Genomic DNA, 21,598 nt, shown 5'->3' with positions numbered 1-21,598 from the left:
CAACCTCTTTTGGTGTCCCTCATAGGATTAAGTTACCTATGACGCTGAATCTTGACTTGGTTAGGTGGAATGGCATATGACTTATCTTTGGAGGTGAAAACTTTGCTGACAGGAAAGCGACATAGTGAGTGCCTAGGAAACATAAATGTATAATAGTCCTCCATTCTACATCAGAATCTAATTGGAGTCACCCGTAGGTGGCTCTTGAAGACTATACGGGTCCCCTTGCTATCAACCTATATGGCAACCTTACAGCTTTGGAACCACTGTTTCAATTCTTGAGGGATAGATGCACTATCTACCTTGGACTCCCTCTTGTTTTTTATTTTTTTCTTGTATTTTATTTAATTTTTCTAAAGGAGACCTCATATCTGTTTAGGTGGCTACGATGTGGACTCGTGATTCAAGTAACCGTCTTATTAGAATACCACCTTCTCCACCTTTGACCCCACCTTTGACCATGGGAGACCAACAATCCAAGACCCTTAAGGATAGGTTTTACCCTGCTAGGGCCGCACAGCCTTCTTGCATCAATCTGCCTGTTGCTACAGGGAACAACTATGAACTCAAGACCCAATTCATTAGTATGCTACCCCACTTCCATGGAATGGCCAATGAACATGTCTATCTTTTCCTTAGAGAATTTGAGGAGGTCTGTGTTATAATCAAGGTTCAAAATTTAACTGATGATGCAGTGAGGCTTCGGTTTATAAACTTTGCCCTGAAGGACTAGGCCAAGAAGTGGCTCTATGGACTGCCAACAAATTCCATTAATAGATGGGATGAGTTCACCATTATCTTCTTGGAAAAATTTTTCCCTCTTCACAAGACCATTAAGCTCAAGAGTGACATCCTCCAGTTCAGGCAGAAACCATATGAGTCATTCTCTAAATTCATGGAGAGATTCAAGGACCTCTTTTTAGAATACCCTCACCATGGTATTGATTTGTGGTAGCTTTGCCAAATTATTTATGAGGGCATAGACTTTCAGACCAAGCAGGTTTTAGAATCTATGTGTCCTGCAAGGTTCACATCTTTTTCTGATGAGAATGAGGCTTGGACATTCTTGACCAACTTGGTTGATAAGACTAGGGAGTGGGAATCCTCCCAAGAGGGTGAAAGGACCACCAAGGGTCACATCATTGATGGTGTACCAGCCAAGGAAGCCAAATTGGACAGCCTCATCGAAAGGTTAGAGTCGATTGTCCTTAAAGAACCTCTACCAATTAACCAAGTCAACCATGTGACAATATGCAGTTGGTGCCATACTCCTGGACATCTTTTGGAGGAATGCCCCAATACCTTTGTGAGTAATTCCAGCACTGAGCATGTAAGTGCCCTCTACCAAAACAATCCATATAGCAACACTTTCAATCCAGATGGAAAAATCACCCCAATTTCTCCTGGAATCAAGGAAACCAAGCAGGCCCTTCTAACTTTCACAATCAAGGCCAGCTTGGTCTCCAAAGGCCCAACTTTGCACCACAAAATCAAAGTATGTTTCCTTACCCCTTCCCCCCTCGTCCTCATCTAGGACCTTCTATTAATTCTGCTAGGCCCCCTCTCCTTGCTCCTTATCAGTCACCCCCAGGGTTTATCAATACAGGAGAGGCAACAAGAATGAGTGAGATGGAGAACAAGATAGCCCTTAGGGAGAAACAACTCACCCAGTTTGTCACAATCCTGCATGAGAGGGAAACAGGAAAGTTACCTAGCCAACCTGAGCCAAATCCTAGGCATTAGGTTCGTATTCAGCAAGGTACCCAAGCTCCTCCACTCAATGTTGTGCAAGGCCAACAGCATTAAGGGCTCTCCAGCCAGGTAAATGTTGTATATGCTTTAAGGAGTGGCCGTGAGTATCAACAAGTTAGTACACCTCAATCTCTACCATCTTATACTCCTGTTGATTCTCCCCCCTTTTGAAGAAGTCGTTGAAGTGTCTACTGTTCCTGGTTCGTCTGATGAACCTGAAGATATTCCAGATGATTTGGTTGAGAAAACCAAAGATGATTCTATTGAGGAAGTGAAAAGGACTACCCCTGAGAGAGTTTATACCCCACCTGCCTCATTCCCAAATAGATTGGTTAATAAGAAGTCTTCTTCTGTGGAGAAAATATTAGATGTTTTTAAGCAGATTTAGGTGAATATTCCTTTACTGGATGTCATAGCCTAGGTCCCCGCTTATCCTAAAGTCTCAAAGACTTATGCCCCCAAAAGCGGACCACCAATGTGCCCAAAAAGGCATTCTTGGCTGCTAATATTAGTTCTCTCATCGCACAGCCAATAGCAGCCAAGCATAAGGATCCTGGAAGCCCCACCATCTCTTCCACTATAGGCACCACCATCATTGATCATGCCTTATTGGACCTTGGTGCAAGTGTGAACCTATTACCCTTTCATGTCTACCAACAGTTGAGATTGGGAGAGCTGAAATCGACTAGAATTACTCTTCAACTTGCAGACAGGTCGATAAAAGTTTCCAAGGGGATGATTGAGGATGTCCTATTAAAGGTTGGAGAATTTATCTTTCCTGTGGATTTTATTGTCTTAGATACCCAACCTACCAATTTTAAAGATCAAATCCCAATTATCTTGGGTAAACCATTTCTTGCTACCAGTAATGCTTTAATCAATTGTAGAAATGGTCTCATGAAATTATCTTTTGGCAATACCTCTGTGAATTTTAATGTGTTCAGGCTGGGCATGCAACCTGATATGGATGAAGAGGTACATGTGCTTCAGGAATTCCGAAATGATGAGACTTTCTTTTTTGATTTTGATTCGGGATTTCAGGACTGTACGGAGGAATTGGAAGGTGTTGATGATACCACCTTATCTGAGGTCTGGAACATCCAACCACCATTGGAGCCTCTTGGACCCCTATCCACCTCTATTCCTCAACCCTTCATATTTGATTCCCCCATAATTGTCCCGTATGTTGATTGGTCCAAACCTCCTAGGTTGGATGATTTTATTGAGGAGTACAATGTTAGTCATGATGTTTTTCAAGCATATTATCGTGATCCTTATTTGGAAAACCAAGTTATTCAAGGGGAAGATAGTCTTATTGCTAGGATTGATTTGAGTAAACCTCCCATTTTTTATGATTATCTTGATGAGGTTACTGATATTCATGATCCTTTTGATGCTTACTATGATCCATTTTTTGTTGGTTTTTACGATAATGACATGCATTCTGCATTGACCATGGGAGGGAATGGGAGGATTTGTCTACATGGATTATTGTTCACTATCTTCATTTTTCACTATCTCATGAGGACAGATTTTCCTGTTAGGTATTTATCCTTTGTGCTTAACTTCCATATTATTTCTCGCTTTACTAAAGTTCATGGTCCAGTATTTTCCAGTTCTGAAGCTCTTTCTACATTTACTGGCCATGGATTGAGGTTTCTGTTGCTGCTCCTAGTACTTTTTGTAGAGCTCATGACTCTACATGATCCTCTTTGTGATTATATCTGGTAAGCCCTCTCATCTCCTCCCTTGTCCTTATTCCTTCTTTTCTGCATGCATTGAGGACATTGCATAAATTAAGTGTGGGGGGGGGTGTTGGACTTCGTTAGTGAAGTTTGTGAATTTTGATTGAGGCGATAGTTTGGTTTTGTGCATACGTTTCTTTGAGTGCAAAGCGAGAGAGAGAGAGAGGGAATTAGGTGCCCTAGCATGCGAAATAATAAAAAAATCCCTTTTTAAGGACAGTAGTTGGTTTGTATTCTGTGAGAGGGATTGAATTGGAAAATATGAGCATTATTTCAATGGATGGCTAGATTCCTCTATGTGTTTTATGGACCCTTTGATCTTTTGGCTAGTAGTTGAGACCAAGTTGTTTGTGGCAAGGCATGGAAAGTGAAAGAAAAAAGAAAGAAAAGAAAGTGGAATTCTTTGGGACTAGACAGGGCACTGTTGCCTCAGGAAGCAGGGTGACTTGTTCGAAATTCCTTGGGAGGAAACTCAAAAAAAACTTTTGCATCAATGTCTCAATGTCTTATGGATATATGCAAAAAACGAAGCTACCAAGTATTTGGGTGTTTGGTGTATGCTCCACTATGTCATTCAAAGAATAGTAGTGGAGTAGAAATAGAGTTTACTATTGTGAAGGAAAAGTGTTTTCTGCCTTAATGCCTGAAAAGAAAGTATGGTTAAAAATACTCAAAGCCTAAGTCTTTGGTTCCATCAATGCTATGGGGGGATTTACTTGAAGGTGAGTAGTGTTCAAAAAATATGAGGAGATCCCTTGACTTTGATGCATGCTTGTTACTTGAATTGATGTGGGGTGATAAAATTCAAGTGTGGGGGAACCTTTGGCTCTTTGATCTTTAGTTGAGCACTTTTAGAGCTTGTGTGCGCTATCTTACTTATGCCATGATTAAAATTTGCAGCATCATCTTTTGACTTATTGAATTTTGGGTGTACATTCACTGCAAACACCCATGAGACAAAACTCGTCCACTAGGGGTAACCTAGGGGTTTAAAGGCTTGTTGCACATGCTAAGTGCAACCGTGATTCCTACAAAAGTGAGTTAGGATTTCTGCATTCTAGTTTAATTTTTTGTTTTTGTTTACTTGAGGACAACTAACGTTCATGTGTGGGGGAATCTGATGAGCACATTTATGTGTGAAATCTTAAGGCCATAAAGCGTGCATTTTTATACTTGGAACGGAACTACTCAAGGTTTTTGTTTGTGTTTTCAGGCTTTAGGTGAATTCTTGTGAAAATGGAGCAAATGATGCTAAGGATCCATTTTTAAGCTATTTAGTGGTGTTTGGCAGTAGCCGGAGGCGCCCAGGAGTCGAGAAAATCAAGTTTAGATTGAGCACTGAAAGAATCACGCCAATAAGTCAAATTTGAACGTGATTACAATGGACCCCTTACCATAATTTTGAGGTGCTAATAGTATGGATGTGTAGCCCATCAAGTCAGCTTTGCAATGGTTCAAACGACACCTGATTTCAAGTTGAAACAAAGAAGTTACGGCCGTTTCCGTAACGACGTGCGAAAATGGCATGCCACTGTTTTCAATTTTTATGACAGGGGTTTGTTTGTAATTATTAAAAATTAGCCAAGGACAGAGCAAAGCGGAAGTTCGGATTCAAGGGGCTTTAGCGAAATTATCAGAAGTTATCTTTCCTGAAAGATTCCATTTGGAAGGCTCTGGAACAGTCAAACTTCAACTTGAGATATCTTGGGCTCCCAAACTCCAAATTGGACGAAATTTGGGTCTATTTTGGGTGATTTTTCTCAAGGAATGCAATAGTGAGGCCTATATAAGCACCCCATGCTCCACGTTTTTTGAAGGACAAAATGGGTATTTTATTTGTTGAGTGGAAGCCTAGTCATCACTTTCTCTCTCCTCCAACTTTTCAAGGGCACTTTTGGAATTTTACTATGGATAGATTTTTTTTTAAAAATATTCTGTCATCCATGGAAGGTTGAAAAGTCAAAGATGCCTTGATCTCATTGCTTGGAGAAGACACCTACAAAGAAAAGGAAGCACAAGTTTAGAATTAGAAAGTTACTTTTTGAAAAGGGTAAATTACTGATCACCCCTTTGTTTTCAATCGAAACTCGGATCACCCCCTGGTTTTTGAAAAAACTCAAATGTCCCCCTCTTCACTAACGGTGTTAACTAAAAATCTATCTAATAAATGAAATGACATATGTACCCTTCTTTTAAATCTATTAAAAGAGGGAACTTAAGACTGATTTTACCGTTGGAGGGAGCATTCTCTGCTGCTAGGGCTTTTCCAAGTGCAAGAACTCATTCCTCTACGCCATTCTCAGCTGTTCTGCTGTTAGGGCTTTTTCAAGTGCAAGAACTCATTCTTCTACGCCATTCTCAGCTGCTCTGCTATGGTGAGTCCTACTCAGTCTTCCTTCCATCTTCTTCTTCTCCTCTTCTTCTCTCTATTATGCATCAGATTTGAATAGAGTTATAGCACCAATAATGTGTGCGTTTGTTTCTATTGATGCAGTAACTTCATCAAGCACCAATATCCGACTTCTTCTTAAAAGTGCAAGAACTCATTCTTCTACGCCATTCTCAGCTGCTCTGCTATGGTGAGTCCTACTCAGTCTTCCTTCCATCCTCTTCTTCTCCTCTTCTTCTCTATTATGCACCAGATTTGAATAGAGTTATAGCACCAATAATGTGTGCGTTTGTTTCTATTGATGCAGTAACTTCATCAAGCACCAATATCCGACTTCTTCTTAAAAGAGCATGGCCCAAACAGAATAACTGCCGCTATCCCGTGCTCCTATTTGATCCATTTTCAATTATTGTAATTTCAAGTTGTTAAATGATTCATAGCTGATAAAAATGAAAGAGAGAAAGAAAAGGCAGTCTATATATGAAACGTACCTGCAGCATCCATGGAGAATGATTCATAGCTGATAAAAATGAAAGAGAGAAAGAAAAGGCAGTCAATATATGAAAATTACCTGCAGCATCCATGGGGAATGATTCATAGCTGACAAAAATGAAAGAGAGAAAGAAAAGGCAGTCCATATATGAAACTTACCTGCAGGATCCATGGAGAATGATTCATAGCTGATAAAAATGAAAGAGAAAGAAAAGGCAGTCAATATATGAAACTTACCTGCAGCATCCATGGGGAATGATTCATAGCTGACAAAAATGAAAGAGAGAAAGAAAAGGCAGTCCATATATGAAACTTACCTGCAGCATCCATAGGGAATAGGAGATGGTCTTCTTACATTTTGCAATGCTGGTGAGCATTGCATTTTCATTGTGTGTAGAAGGAAGGAAAAAAATCAGACATGTTGGACTTGGTAACCAAGGAAGAGGAGATCAAAACTCTTCAATATTGCAACTCTCCCCATATCACTCAGCTATTAACATCCCCCTTCTGAATAATGTAAATTAACAAGCTAGTAATTAGAAAGTCGAGAAAGCAGATGTGACATCAAAAGAGAGTGCAACAAGAACTCTAATCTAAGACACAAATGTATACCATACACCTATATCCATGCAACTGAAAGCATGGCTGCTGGATTGCAATTTCAGGCAGTCAAAGCTCTCACATTAGGAAATACTGCCTAAACTCCCAAAAAAGCCGTTTCCCCCTAATGGAATGAAAAACTGGAAACAATAATCAGAACTTCAAATGAGGAAAAAGAAACTTATGTTTCAATAACTGTAACATAAATGGAGCAAAGGAACTAACTTACAAAAGAACTAAAGTAGTGATTTACTGACTGATTTACAATAGAAAAGGAAGAAGACAGATCCAATAGAAACTTCAAAAAAATTGGAAGTGAAAAAATATACACGGAAGCTCTTCAAATACAAGGAACTGGAAGTAAATCGAAGATGTAGCATAAGAAATGCCACATATGTGTGGACTCCATTAATAAAGATTCACTATTCTTGTAGATGGGCATGACAATTGACATATGACAGTCAAATTCTTCCAAAAAAACCTGAAATGACAATTTAGGCACTGTATTGGATCTTACAAAAGTTTGGTTTTTCTTTTCTTTTTTCTCATTGCCTAGTGCATAGGGCATTTAATGAAGTAATAATCAAAAGCTGTTGTGCAGCCTAAAATCTTCTTCAGTCAACAAACTTTGAATCTTTTGAAAATCACGAGTGTCTCTGTATGCTCTCTGCTTTTTCTCCCTTTCTCCTCCTCCATTTTATCTTTTTCAAAACTCTGCAGATCAGCAGCCCACAGTCCTCTCTTCAGCCTAAAATCTGCTTCAGCCAACAAATTTTGAAGTATGATTGATTAAAGCCATGAAACAATGAGAAACTGTGGGACATGTGTTACCCAGTCCTCTCTCTCTCTATCTCTCACTATGCAACTTAGTAGAGATTATAAAAAGAGAAAGAGCAGCAATAGAAGAAAGAATAAGATTAATAGATAGGCTGTTATATCCTCCAACTGATCACTGTATGAAGGCATAAACCATATCTGTTTTGGTGACTTGAAGTTGCATAGGAACTTGAGGTGCTATGGGTTTTATCAGCTGATTTGAGTGAAGGGACTAATGGGTTCAGGGACAATATACAAGTGTCCTTCCCTAACCCTCTCACCCAATAATTTTGTAGTAACCTTTTGAATCCAATCAGGCAGCAAAACCCAAACAGATTCATTCACAAGGCTTCTGTGCATATCAAACACTTGATTTGCAGTTATGTCTCCATCATTCAAACCATTCACCATCTGCTCAAATGATGCTTAAACAATCCACTATCCATCCAACTAGAAATTTATTACCCTCTGTACCAATCAACCACCTGATATTCTTGAGCACATGGTAAGAACCTACACAGCAATATAAATGTCACAATTTACCATAAAAATTTCATGCTACAGGCAGTCTCAACATCCTCCAGTCTTCTAACACCAACCCCTAGGTATGCGAAGCATATTTTATCTTACCCTACCAATGATGTTTTTCCAAAATTCTGACCAAAAAAAAAAAAAAAAGTTTCACAAACATAACTTCCATCTTTTCCAGTTCTTCTTAATTACCCTCCATGGCCAACAGCATAGAGACTTTCATTCTCATTCCAGCAAATGCCAGAGAAGCACAAACCTTACACCACTCAGAAGTAAGTCTCTTGGGGAATAATTTTTCATTTTCAACCCCAAAACCTCCTCCATCAGGATCCATAACCTTGTAATAGAATAATTCAGTCTGATATAGCCTCTTAATCGATTTTTTTGTGTGTGTGTGTGGGGGGGGGGGGGGGAGAGGGGGAGAGGGGTGTGGGAAGAAAAACCAAAGCTGGAGAATCTCTTTAACATTTTTCCCCCTTTTCCTAATCATAACAATGCACTCAAAACATCCTACTAGTAAAACAGCCATGTAGTAAGAGCACAAGCAAAATTAAATCCATGCCCAGAAGAAGAAGCAGTAGTAGTTGTAGGTGTAGTAGTGTTAGTAGTATAAAAATTAAATTCATGCCCAACAAATTTTGAAGCATGATTGATTAAAGCCATGAAACAATGAGAAGGTGTGGGACTCTGTTCCCCAGTCCTCTCTCTCTCTATCTCTCACTATGCAACTCAGTAGAGATTATAAAAAGAGAAAGAGCAGCAATAGAAGAAAGAATAAGTTAATTAAACAGGAACCTAGCCCAGTCCATCACAACCTCCATGGGTTTGAATTTTCAGCAAACAGGAACCCAGCCCAATCAATAGTTAGGCTGTTATATCCTCCAACTGATCACTGTTTTAAGGCATAAACCATATCTGTTTTGGGGACTTGATGTTGCATAGGAACTTGGGGTGCTATGGGTTTTATCAGTTCATGCGGATTTACAAGGGTAAAAAGTATGTAATTGAACACAGTATGATACCTGATGAAAGCAACTAATTAACAACCATGCTAATTATTCAGTCATCAACCTTACATCATATGTTTTGGGAGAAAAAAAAAACAGCAAGAACAATTGTACATTCATATACTTCCAAAACACATGTACATTTATATACTTCCAAAACACATGTACATTTATATACTTCCAAAACACATGTATATTCATTTACTTCCAAAACACATGTACATTCATATACTTCCAAAACACATGTACATTCATATACTCCCAAAACACATGTACATTCCTATACTTCCAAAACACGTGTACATTCATATTCTTCCAAAACACATGTACATTCATATACTTCCAAAACACATGTACATTCTATCATTGCTGAACCAACTCCTAAATCAACCAAGGTCTGCCCGTAGCAACTGCTACACCTCTGCCTCTAGTTCCTGATCCTCTCCGACCAGCTCTAGCTAGTCCTCTGCCACCACCAACTACTGCACCTCTGCCACTTGCTTCTCCTTCTCCTTCTCCTCTGGCACTAGTTCCTGGTGCTGCTCCTGCTCCTCTGCCTGTATCGCTTGCTGGTCCTCTGCCTCCAGCAGTGGCTGCTCCTCTGCCTGTAGCTCTTGCTGCTCCTCTGCCCATAGCTCTTGTTTGTCCTCTACCACTAGCTCCAGCTGGTCCTCTGCCACCAACTCCTCTTGGTCCGCTTCCACTTGCTCCTGATCCTTCTCCTCTAACACCATCACCACTTGCTCCTCCCACTATACCACTTGCATCTCCTTCTCCTCTGCCACCAGCAACTGCTGTACCTCTCCTTGCATTTCTCCTTGTTTGCTTCTCGGCTCTATGTCTTCTTCGCAGTTCCTGTGGAGTGAGTTGGCTAGATGCATCGACTTGAGACCCAGTGACTCTTTGGGAGTTGATTGTTTCATCAATTCTCCTTCTCTACAGAAGTCAAGAAACAATTTAGAATAAAAAAAAACAAATATAACAAAATGAACAATTGATTAAGTTATATAGAAGATGATGTGAATCTAATACCTTGACTGCACCACCCTAACATGTCCTACTGTTATGGCCCACTTCTTTGCATACATCACACCTAATAGTATGAGTCTTCTTTCTAAAATCTGTAGGGTCTGGTTCACCTGGTTCCCTCCTCCTATTTTTCCTTGGTCTACCTGGTAGTCTCTTCAAGGGTGGAGGTTGTAGCACATCAGTACCAGACACAACTTCTAGTTCAGTACCCTGTTAGCTTACTTAATTTGTAATGAATAATCCTAAAAATTTAACTATAGTTGTCTCTGATGACAGCACACAGGTCCAGATCCCCTCCCCTGCACCCCATCACATTCCATGGATGGCGTGAGATGGGGTGGGCTGGTTACCCGCAGGGCAAAGGAACACCCAAAAAAAAATCATACCGATTAGAGAAGACTCATTTCTATGTTGTTTGTGATTCAACATGCTTGAACATTCCTGTTACAGATTTCTGCTTCAACCAAGACAAGCATTTGGTGACATACTGTGTTCTACAGCAGATAAGTCATACAATATTCTTACATATAATAATTCAGTTTAGAACTCCCAATAATCACGAGTAACAACCTATAATCACTAACTAAATATGCAATCAACCTAGTTATAATGAAGGTAAAAATGAGAGGAATTAATGAAACATGGGGGAAATTTCTGAGAGGGTAATGCATTAGCAAAAAGAAGCAGCACTAATTTATAACCTTATTACTCACTAGTGTATTTACATATATATCAAACAGATTCGTTGACAATTTACAGATAACAAATGAAAAAATGGGTCAACAACAAAATAGGTAAACCAGAAAAAAAGAATCACCACTATATAATCAGCTGTTAGTGATGTTGGATGAGACTTTCAAGATCACAGATAATGGTATATTGGCAATATGACCTTGATTTCCAAAAATCCCAATCCTTCCAAAGCTGGCAGTAGAGCTATTCATTGTAGCATTACAGAGAACCGTCAAAACCTGTCTCTGCCCACTTGCAATGAAGAAGTGAGTGGGAATCACGGAAACTGATACTCTATAGGGAGCAAACAAACCAACACTATATGTCTCATTGCCAGCAACATTAGTAACTATCCTTTGTACTGTTTTAGACTGGTTTAGCTTTACTATTGTAATAGAAGGCAAGTTCAAGTCAGTGCCATTCATGTTTGAAATTCCACAACTCTGGCCAGTAAAGTTCAGAACTACAGGGCCGACCCATTAATGTCACAAAACCCATTCCTCTGGTTCATATGGTTAGTGTGATATTTTGTTACCAATCAAATGCAAGCTGAAGCAAGAACTAAAAGGTTTTCAGCTTGCAATGGATCTACTGCAAGAATGGGATTTCAAGGAAGGAACGGCAGAGTGATTACTTCTTCAAGTAGTTAACCAGACTTGTATTTGACATTCCTACTCAAAATATGACTTTTTACTTTCTTTTTTTTTTTTTTTGTAGAGGGAAAAAGCCACATAATAAATTAATTAGACATTATGTTAATTCTTAAACCAAATCTAAAAAGATCTTCGATCACTTGCCTTCACAAGCTCATAATCTCAGTTTCAATAGAGAACTAGTATAAGCTTTAAACAAGGGCAATGGATAAATATTTTTTTAAAAAAGCACTCCAAGACCGTTCAACGATTTCGCAATAGCAGCTGCTTCATCTTCCGCAATGCATATGGAATATACTAGGCCCTCTAGATTTTGTTGAATGCCACAATATCACAGCTCTGAATGTATTCGTTTGCTGGTTCAACTGTGAGGTGTTCCTCAAAAAGGGTATCAACAGATGATACTCAAAATATGACTCTAAACACATAACATAGACATAATGTAGTACGGAGGATGGACTCTATCATTGCTTAATAATTATAGCACAGGTTGGAGAAATTAGGGCAGATTAAAACAGAGAACATATGGAAAATATGGGCAAGTTACCTTCTCCTTACTTCGGTGGCCAAGATGCTTCGCCCTTTCTGGCCGAAATGATTCTTTGTCGGAATTGTACACGAAGGTTGAAGAAGAATGTTGAAGATGAAGGGATTTTGTTTAAGATGTAAAATGTCAGAAGGGTTCCATGAATATCTCGACAAGCATTTCCATGTTGAGGAAGAAGTGAATGTTGAAGAAGAAATGAGTTGCAGGTGTGAGGGATCGACTACTGTGAGGAAGACGATAGATAGGATTTGGGCTTTTTTGTTGCAAGGGTAAAATTGTACATTAACACTGCTAAAGGGTAGTTTAGGGATTTATATTTATTTAACTGGGTGACATCATCGGCAAAAAACTAACGTCAATGACTAATTTGGCATTTTGGGTCTAAATCAGGGGGTGATTGGAGTTTTTTAAAAAACTAGGGGGTGATCCAAGTTTCGATTGAAAATCAATGGGTGATCAGTAATTTATCCTTTTGAAAAATAGAAGATTTATGTAGCTATTGAAAAATATAAGATTTATGTAGCTAGGATTTTTATCTATCTTTGTTTCTATTTCTCTTTTTTCTTGGGATTCAAGTAATGTAAAGAATGAAGGATAAGAGAATATTCTTTTCTCTTAGGGAATATTTCTCATACCTCTTCTCTCTTCCCTCTTCTCCTCTTCCCCCTATAAATACCCCTTGTCTTTTGGGTTGTAATTAGTTAATTTTTTTTAGTTAGTTCTAGTTCAGTTTTAGTTCAATTTTTATGCAATTTATAGTTCAATTCATTAATGAAATTTCTTCTTTTCTTCTTCTAGTTTTTTGCCTTCTAAGTTCTAGTTTGATTTTATGCTTTCAATTCCATGGTTATAATGCTTTTGATTCATGCTTTAATTTTATGTCTTCAATATGGTTGTAATAATTCTAGTTTAGTTTCAAATTTTCTAGTCTAGGTTTCTAAATTCTAGTGAGAAGATTTAGAAGACTTGGAAGAAGAAGCCATGGTAGAATTATTCAAGTGTTCAAGCTTCATCAAATTACATTCACGCAATGATTAATTAGTTCATGCAATTCAACTTTGGTAGAAGGGAGTATCAATTTCTTATTTTTATTTTTATGTTTTTCTTCTCCTTAACCTCTTAATTTTTTCTAGTTTCTAATTTCTTCTTCTTATTCTCTCTACCTCTTTCTTCTTCTATTAATTTTAGTTTATTAGTATTCTCATCTCCATTAATCCCTCCACTCTATTAGGAATTTTAATTCTCCATTATTTTTAGTTTATTCTCATTCTCTATTTTCCTAGTTCAATCATGCTTTTAGGATTCTTTTTTTTTTTTTTTTATTCACTATTATCATCATGTTAGGAACTTAATTTAATTAATTTTGTTTTAATTTCAGATTTGATAGCGTCATTTCAAGTGTGAGAAACAAGCAAATTCAGTCCAATTCAATCACTTTTGGGTTTACCTCTCTAATCTCTTATCTTTACTTTTTCCTTGTGTTTTTTATGTGGTTGTGGTTTGTGACTGCGATTTATTCCTTCCAATCCGTGTTAGTTTGATAGGTTAGATGCTTATGTGTTAGGACGCCAATCAATTCATGCCAATTCAGTTTCCTAGATGCGTAATTTCGATAGATGCTTGTGAGTTAGGACGCGTTAATTTTCGTTAGTTTAATTTAACACTTTAATTTGGTTCACTTTGTATTACTTTAAAGTGAGTAAAATAGAGTGGCGTATATCTCCTTGAGTTCAACTCGCAGTTACAATTGATTCGTACGCTTGCGGTTATTATTATTTTGTGCAAACAGAGTAGGCCAATCCCGGATTACCTTAATCTTGGCATCATCAACTGTAATGCCATCACCAGAAACAAGAAATCCCAAGAAGATGATTTTTGTTTGAAAGAAATAACACTTCTCTGGGGCTGCAAACAGATGCTCTCTCCTCAGCACAGAGAGAATGGTGGTAAGATGCTGCAAGTGCTCATCAATAGACTTACTAAAAACAAGGATATCATCAAAATACACTACAACAAAATGGCCCAAAAACAGCTTCAAGATCTATGTCATAAAACGCATGAATGTAAAAGGAGCATTGGATAAACCAAAGGGCATTACCATCCACTCAAACAGGTCGTCATGCATCTTGAATGCAGTCTTCCACTCATCCCCTGGTCTAATCCGGATCTGATGATAGCCACTCTTGAGATCTAGCTTAGAGAAAATGGTAGAACCAGTAAGTTGATCCAGTAGGTCATCAAGGCATGGGATAGGGAAGCGATATTTAATAGTGATCTTATTAATCGCTCTACTATCCACACACATTCTCCAAGTGCCGTTCTTCTTTGGAACTAAGAAGGCCGGTACTGCACAAGGGCTAAGGCTTTCAAGAATGAAGCCTTTGTTCAACAGCTCCGTAACTTGCCGGTGTAGCTCTACATGTTCAGCAGGACTCATCCGATAATGAGGCAAGTTGGGTAGTTGAGCTCCAGGGGCCAAATCAATTTGGTGCTGGATATCTTTCATAGGGGGTAGGCCAATGGGAAGGACTTCAAACACATCATGAAATTCGGCTAATAGTAAAGGCTTGGCCTTTTCAGGTACAACATGTGAAGCACCATCACTTTCAGATTTATTTAGCAACACATACACAACATCCACATCGGTCATGGCACCTCGTAAGTCCCTCAATGTAAGTAAATTAGAGGAGCCATATTAGGCTAGGGGGACTTCAAGGACTCCTTGGATGGGGCTAGAACAATTTTTTTTCCATCATACATAAAAGAATAAGTGTTCTTATACCCATCATGCAAGGTCTTTCTATCAAATTGCCAGGGGCGCCCAACTAAAATGTGGCTAGCATCCATAGGCAATACATTGCACCAAATCTTGTAGAAGTAAGTAGAGGCAATAGATAACGCAACCAAACATCGTTTTGAGACAGTTACCTCAATACCTTTCTTCAACCAAGTCATTTTATAGAGAGTAGGGTGCTCTTTCTGTTCGAGCTGCAATTTTCGGACCGCTTCTTTAGAGATAACATTCTCATAACACCCGGAATCGAAGATCAATTGGCACACCTTGCCAGCCGAGTGGAATATGTTGTTGTGGAGTTAATGGTCATTAGGTTCATGACGGGGGGTGAGAAACACCTTTCTCATCATGAGGAATTTGCTAGAATCTGAATGGAGAATTTCGCCTTCTAGATCGCCTTGGCTGTTATACTGGGGATCTGCCAAATTGGCTTCTTCATCATTTGGCGCATCAGGATCATTCTCTAACAAAAGTCCTTTGCCGGCCGATCTATTCTTTATAGTGCGACAGTTGCTCGCACGATGTCCCAATTCTCCACAAGCATAGCACTTGAGAGAAGAAGTGGGTTGCTGGGTAGAAGGGGTCGCAGTTTTGCTAGCCTGCGAACCTGTAGCCAGTGCAGGGGGCTGTGATGCTTTGGTTGCTACTTGTTGGCCTGCAGCTGCTTGGTCGAAAAGTGGATTGTAAGTACCCTTAGAAGAGGGTAATCGATGGCTGCCTGTAGACTGCCTCTGCTGCCGCAATTTCTCGACCTTCACTGCACGCTGATGCGCATCTCCTAAGTCCCATATGTCAAGGACTTCAAGCACCTTCTGGATTTGGGGTTGCAGCCCACCCAAATACTTGCTCACGAGCATCTCTTCAGTGTCACCAATGTTATTACGGGTAAGCAATTCATTGAATTCACTGGTGTACTGGTCAACAGTGCGGGTGCCTTGCCAAAGATTTTGGTAACGCTGGTAGAGCTCCCTCTTGTAGCTAGTGGGGAGGAAGTGTTTCCGTAGTTTCCCTTCCATATGTTGCCATTGGGTGATGGGATCCTTACCGACGTTCTGGCGTGTCTGCTTCTCTCGCCGAAACCATGCAATCGCCTTGCCTCACAGTCACATGACTATGAGGCCTACACGCTTATCTTTAGGAACTTCGCGGTGCTCAAAAACTTCATTCACAAGGGTAGGCCAATCAACAACCTCATCAGGCGATTCATTACCTATGAAATCTGGAATGTCCCCCTTTAGCTTACGGTTCCAGTCTTCCTCACATGGAGGTTGAGGAGGGCGTGTGTTTCTGGCTCGCAGTCCTCTTCCCCGAACATGGCGCAAGTCCTCATCTGTGGAGGAATGGCTGTCGCCATCTCCTACTTCTTCCTCTGATTGACTCGTCCATTGCGAAGTAGCGCGCATCAACTCAAGTTCGCGGGTGAGTTCCGCAACCTGACGTCGAAGAAGGGCTATCTCGGCTCGGGCAGCGTCGTCGCACATCTCAACTTCTGTAATACGGGTTGTACGACTTCCACGTCGTGGTGCCATGAAAATAATCTTCTCTTCAATCCGGCTCTGATACCAAATAGTGTGGATCTCCTCAAGAGATCAAGCATCGCTCAATGGAAGAGAGATTGAGAGGGCAAACGTTATTGCATGCGATGATAAAGGGGTGGAAGGGTTTATATTTTATGTGGAGATCAAGGGATTGAGGGGCGGTGAAGATGGAGGGTAGTGTGAGAGAGGGAGAGTGATGGAGGGAGATGAGAATGAGGGGGAGAAGGTGGGACGTTGGAGGTGAGATGGAGGGTGGAGGCTGCGGCTCTTCTAGGCCACGGGTGGTGGCTCTCTTCAAGGAGCGGAGGGGGGCGCTCTTCTAGGCGTGGCAGCTCTTCAAGGCTGTCGTGGAAGGCTCTTTAAGGCCTGGGGGGGCTATCACAGTAGGATCGGTTGGAGCTAAAAACTTCACAATATTTCTCATAAAATCTGTCTCAATTCCATTCCATGGTTGGGGATTTAAAGCCCAAGAATTGGTTATAAATATTTGGTAAGAATGGAAAATAGAATCTAGGGATAAAGGAAACCTTCCTAAACTACTAAAACTTGCAACCCAAGTTGCATTACATAAAAGATCCTAAGCACATAAGGAACCTAGTAAATAGAAAAGCAAATAATCCTACACACATATGAAAACTAATAAATAGGAAGGCAAATACTCTAAGGATAAAAAAGATATGCTAGGCCCCAATAACTTGTGCTCCAAGAACTGATGTGGCGCCTAGGTGATGTGGCGAAGGCATTGGGATGGTTGGTGAACCCGTGTGGAACGCCTAAGCTCTTTGGGATGATTGTGATCATGGTCCACCCGATCTGCCATATCCGATGCTACATCACAAACCGCACCAAAACTGAAACCGAACCCGAAATCAAAAAGTTTCTATTGGATTGATCTCGATTTCTCTAAAAACCATATTGAAATTGAAAAACCCAAACCAAAACCAGACCGAACCGATCCATTGACACCCTGCCGGCAAATGTAGATAAAACTGTAAGAAGCCGAAGTCACTCCACGTCACTCAAACATGTCGAGACTCGAGACTTTTTTGTTTTTTTGGTAGAAGAGACTCGAGATTTCTTGTTCCCTTTTTTTTTTTTGTTTTGGTAAAAAGAGACTCGAGATTTCGAGATTTGACTTTTTGAGAAAGAAGAGAGAGAGGGTGAGACCGTGGGAGAGTGAGGTGAGTCGTGAAATCTATAATTCTGAAATTAAATCTGAAAATAAACAATAGGATCGTTACGAGTTGTGGATCATCCTCCAAGATGATTCCACCTTGAAACCCATTTGGTAATCCGGACTAGACCCTCGTTGAGTCTCTGGTTCTCCTCTGTTCTGTAAAGATTGCAGCTTCTTTCGTCCTTCATCAATGGCGGAAGCTTTTGTGCTTCTTTCTTTATCTAGTCTTGGTAAGTTTGGGTAACCCTAAACACGCCGACTTAGACATGTTATTTGGAAGGCAATATCTTTGTTTTTTTACTACAGTTCTCCTTTGTGAAAAAAAAAAAAAAATATAAAGAAAAAGGAAATTATTCCTGTTTTCTTTCTCTACAATCCTCTAAATTGGTTTTCAGTGAATTGTCATCTTTCCTTTACTTCGACCACTTTCCCCCTGACTGCTTTTCAGATAGTTGAATTTCCAAGACGCGAGTAAATAAGTTTCTTTTTCGGATCTACTTTTGATATTTACAGAACTATTATGGTGAAGACTGTTGCGTTAGGGTTTGAATCTCGTAATATTGGTATGCAGACTCAATCTCAGCTTGGTTTTGTTTTTGCAGCTGGTGGACTTCTGGTTTTACTTGTTTATTGACATCTCTTCATCGAATTTTCTGTTGATTCAAAAAGGAAGAAACTCTGTTTGATTCAAATTGAAGGCCTTTGTGGTGGTAAGGAACTTGAAATGTTTTGAGGATAGTGTTGGATGACGGTATTAGAGATGGATTGTATATGTTGGTTTTTGGATTTTGGAGGTTGAGATAAGGAGGTTTGGATTTATGATGGATGGATCTCAGGGCAGTTCAAATGCAACCCCTCCTTTTCTTACAAAGACGTATGAGATGGTGGATGATCTATCCACTAACAATATCGTCTCATGGAGTCCAAATAATCACAGCTTCATTGTGTGGAACCTACCGGAATTTGCGAGGGATTTGTTGCCAAGGTACTTTAAGCACAACAACTTCTCCAGCTTCGTCAGGCAGCTTAATACATATGTAAGTAGTGTGATGTGGTATTTGTTTAATTTGAATGGGTTTTGTGAGGCACTTTCTATTTATATCTTAGCTTTTGAGTTCCAACTCTCTTCTTTCGAACCAGGGTTTCAGAAAAATTGATCCTGATCAATGGGAATTTTCGAACGAAGCTTTTGTGAGAGGCCAGAGACACCTTCTGAAGAACATTCATAGACGCAAACCAATCCACAGCCACTCACTACATAATCAAGGACTAGGAAATTCTTCTGGTGCATTAACTGAATCAGACAAGCAGGAACTTGAGGAGGAAATTGAGAAGTTGAAACAGGAAAAGAACATCCTTATTTTGGAGCTACAGAGGCATACACAAGAGCAGCAAGGTGTAGAGTTGAAAATTCAGTCTTTGGAGGAAAGGTTGCATCATATGGAGCATCGCCAGCGTCAAATGGTAGCTTTCTTGGCTCAGATCTTGCAGAAACCTGGGTTTGTTTCCAATCTCATGCAACAGTCAGAAAATCATAACAAGAAGAGAAGGTTGCCAAAACTTGACTACTTATGTGATGAGGCTGCTGTGGAGGAGAATCAGATGGTGGCTTTCCAGAGAGATAGATCAGATGATCTATCTTTGTCAATAATAAACATTGAACCCTTTGAGAAGTTGGAGTCATTGTTAAATTCTTGGGAGAATTTTCTATGCGGTGTTGGTGAAGCTTCTGGTGAGGAAATGAGCCCTGGTGGAATACCTTTGCAGTCTTCTGCGGTTGTTCTTACTGAAATACATTCGTCATCCGGAGATCCAGATACAAACATAAATATGCAGCCACAGTCACCTAAGCAGCATCCATCTTCACCTCATACCAGAGATACCCAGTCCTCTCCAGAGCTGGCAGAATCTACCAGTTATGGGGAGAGCCTCGTTATTCATTCTGTTCAGCTTAATGCAGATAGTAGGCCTACTGAAATTGACATGAATTCTAAGCCTGCTTCTGCTCCTGAGGTTCAGTCCCAGAGAGAAAGGATAGTAGGGACTGTGACTCCCATTTTGCCAACAGGAGTGAATGATGTATTCTGGGAACAGTTCTTAAATGAGACTCCTGGTTCATCCGAGACACAGGAGGTTCAGTCAGAAAGGAAGGATGCTGATATCAGAAAGAATGAAAACAGGGTAACTGATCATGGAAATTTTTGGTGGAACATTAAGAATGTAGATAACCTTACAGAACAGATGGGCCAACTTACTCCAGCTGAAAGAATCTGATATTGGTTAATCATTCGCATCAATTTTTAATGTCCGAGTTGCTGGCTGTGTTCCTAGTTAATTTGATTAAGAGGTATGGCTGGTTTGGTTTTGTAAAACATTACAGACATCAGTATCTTGAGTTCATTATTCCTGTACATTTTGATTCATGTACATCAGTTTCAGTATTACAGTAGATTCCTTAGTATAAATTTTAGAGAAATTTACTGTTTCCTCCCTGTACTTTACCCTAATTAAACTTTCCTCCCCTTGACTCTCAATTATTGCACTCGGACCCTCTCTAGCTGACAGTGTTAGGCTGGTGTTAGTTGCAGTTTTGAAAAGACCTTTTTACCCTTACACTATCTTCTTCTTCCTCCTGCAACCCTACCCACCCCCACCCCTCTGCAAGCCCACCCCATTGTCGACGACATCGCTGACCTCGCTGCCACTTCCCTCGGCGATCAAGCCATTTTTGCTGCGCATCGCCTTGGAGCTTGACCAAGAACTGCCTACCCTTCTCCGTGCTCTTTGGCTTCATCAGACCGGTCCAGGCCCCATTATCGGCAATGTCAACGAAGACAGATATGAAGATGACGACAGTAGTAGTTCCTGGTACACGGTTCGGAATGCGACAGAGTTGCAGAAGGTGGATAGGATCTTCCCGAAATTTTAAAGAGACTGCCACTGCTAGAGGTGATGGGAGACAACCAGCACATGGTCGATGTCCGGCGTAAGATTCGTTGACCATTATTAAATTTTCCCCTGGCTGCTGCTCGTGCCTATGATTCGGTAGAGCAAATCCTTCAGAGAACCAAACAAGAGATCAAGGATATGGCTTGGTTCTTACTCTACTCCCATGGCTGCTGCTCATGCCTATGATACATCTGCTTTCTATTTGTGGAGACCTTCTGCTCATCTCTATTTCGCAGAATTCTAAGTTGCAGAGGATGAGCTTCATGACATGTCTGCTGTGTCAAAAAGGAAGAAAGCAACAGAGGTTGGGGCTAGGGTCGATGCCCTTGAGACTGGGTCGATTGGTTCCCAGTTCAATCATCAAACAAGAAGCCTGACTTGAACCAGAAACCAAATCCTGAGAGCTCTGATGAACATTGAAGAGCAGTCCAGCCCTTTTTTGAAACTTCTGTTTCTATATTTTCTTTGTTAATAGGATGTATCCAGATGACAAGCATGAAACGGAGCTTTATCTGATCTAACCCTTATGCGGGAGAGAGAAAAAATCTACCAGAATTCAGAAAACTGTCATGGATATGAAAGAAAGAATAAGTTCCAATAGGAAGAAACAACTTCAATCCTTTGCACTCTATATAGCTTTTCAAATCAGTTTTAAGGATTTTCTCTTTTTTTTTTTTTTTTATGGGAATTCTTTTAATCATTTCTCTTCTTTCGGTGGTTCTGCTAATGGGTTTTTTAGTTGATCAAATGAAGCTAAAAATTTCAGAGGCCATGGCCCTGAAGCCAGATTCAGTTTTTTTGGGGATCTCTTCTTGGTGCCTGCAGAACTCACCATAACTACAGGGTT

At 40.1% G+C, this 21,598-nt stretch overlaps 1 protein-coding gene and 1 non-coding gene across 2 annotated transcripts; one reads left to right on the top strand and one right to left on the bottom strand.

The window, feature by feature from the left end:
* Positions 1-835: 835 nt before the first annotated feature.
* On the bottom strand, positions 836-942 carry LOC122641210. Its single transcript, XR_006329859.1, has one exon. It is a non-coding gene; the product is annotated as a small nucleolar RNA R71 (small nucleolar RNA).
* Positions 943-17,843: 16,901 nt separating this feature from the next.
* On the top strand, positions 17,844-20,272 carry LOC122640514 (heat stress transcription factor A-4b-like). Its single transcript, XM_043833726.1, has 3 exons — positions 17,844-18,032; positions 18,405-18,839; positions 18,943-20,272. The coding sequence occupies exons 2-3, from the start codon at positions 18,621-18,623 to the stop codon at positions 20,074-20,076; spliced, it is 1,353 nt and encodes a 450-aa protein (XP_043689661.1). The 5' UTR covers positions 17,844-18,032; positions 18,405-18,620; the 3' UTR covers positions 20,077-20,272.
* The last annotated feature ends 1,326 nt before the right edge of the window (positions 20,273-21,598 follow it).

The sequence above is a fragment of the Telopea speciosissima genome, chromosome 9, assembly GCF_018873765.1.
Source record: "Telopea speciosissima isolate NSW1024214 ecotype Mountain lineage chromosome 9, Tspe_v1, whole genome shotgun sequence".
NCBI classification, from domain to species: domain Eukaryota; kingdom Viridiplantae; phylum Streptophyta; class Magnoliopsida; order Proteales; family Proteaceae; genus Telopea; species Telopea speciosissima.
The sequence above is the reverse complement of the archived record's forward strand: the minus strand, read 5'-3'. Positions and strand labels throughout refer to the sequence as shown.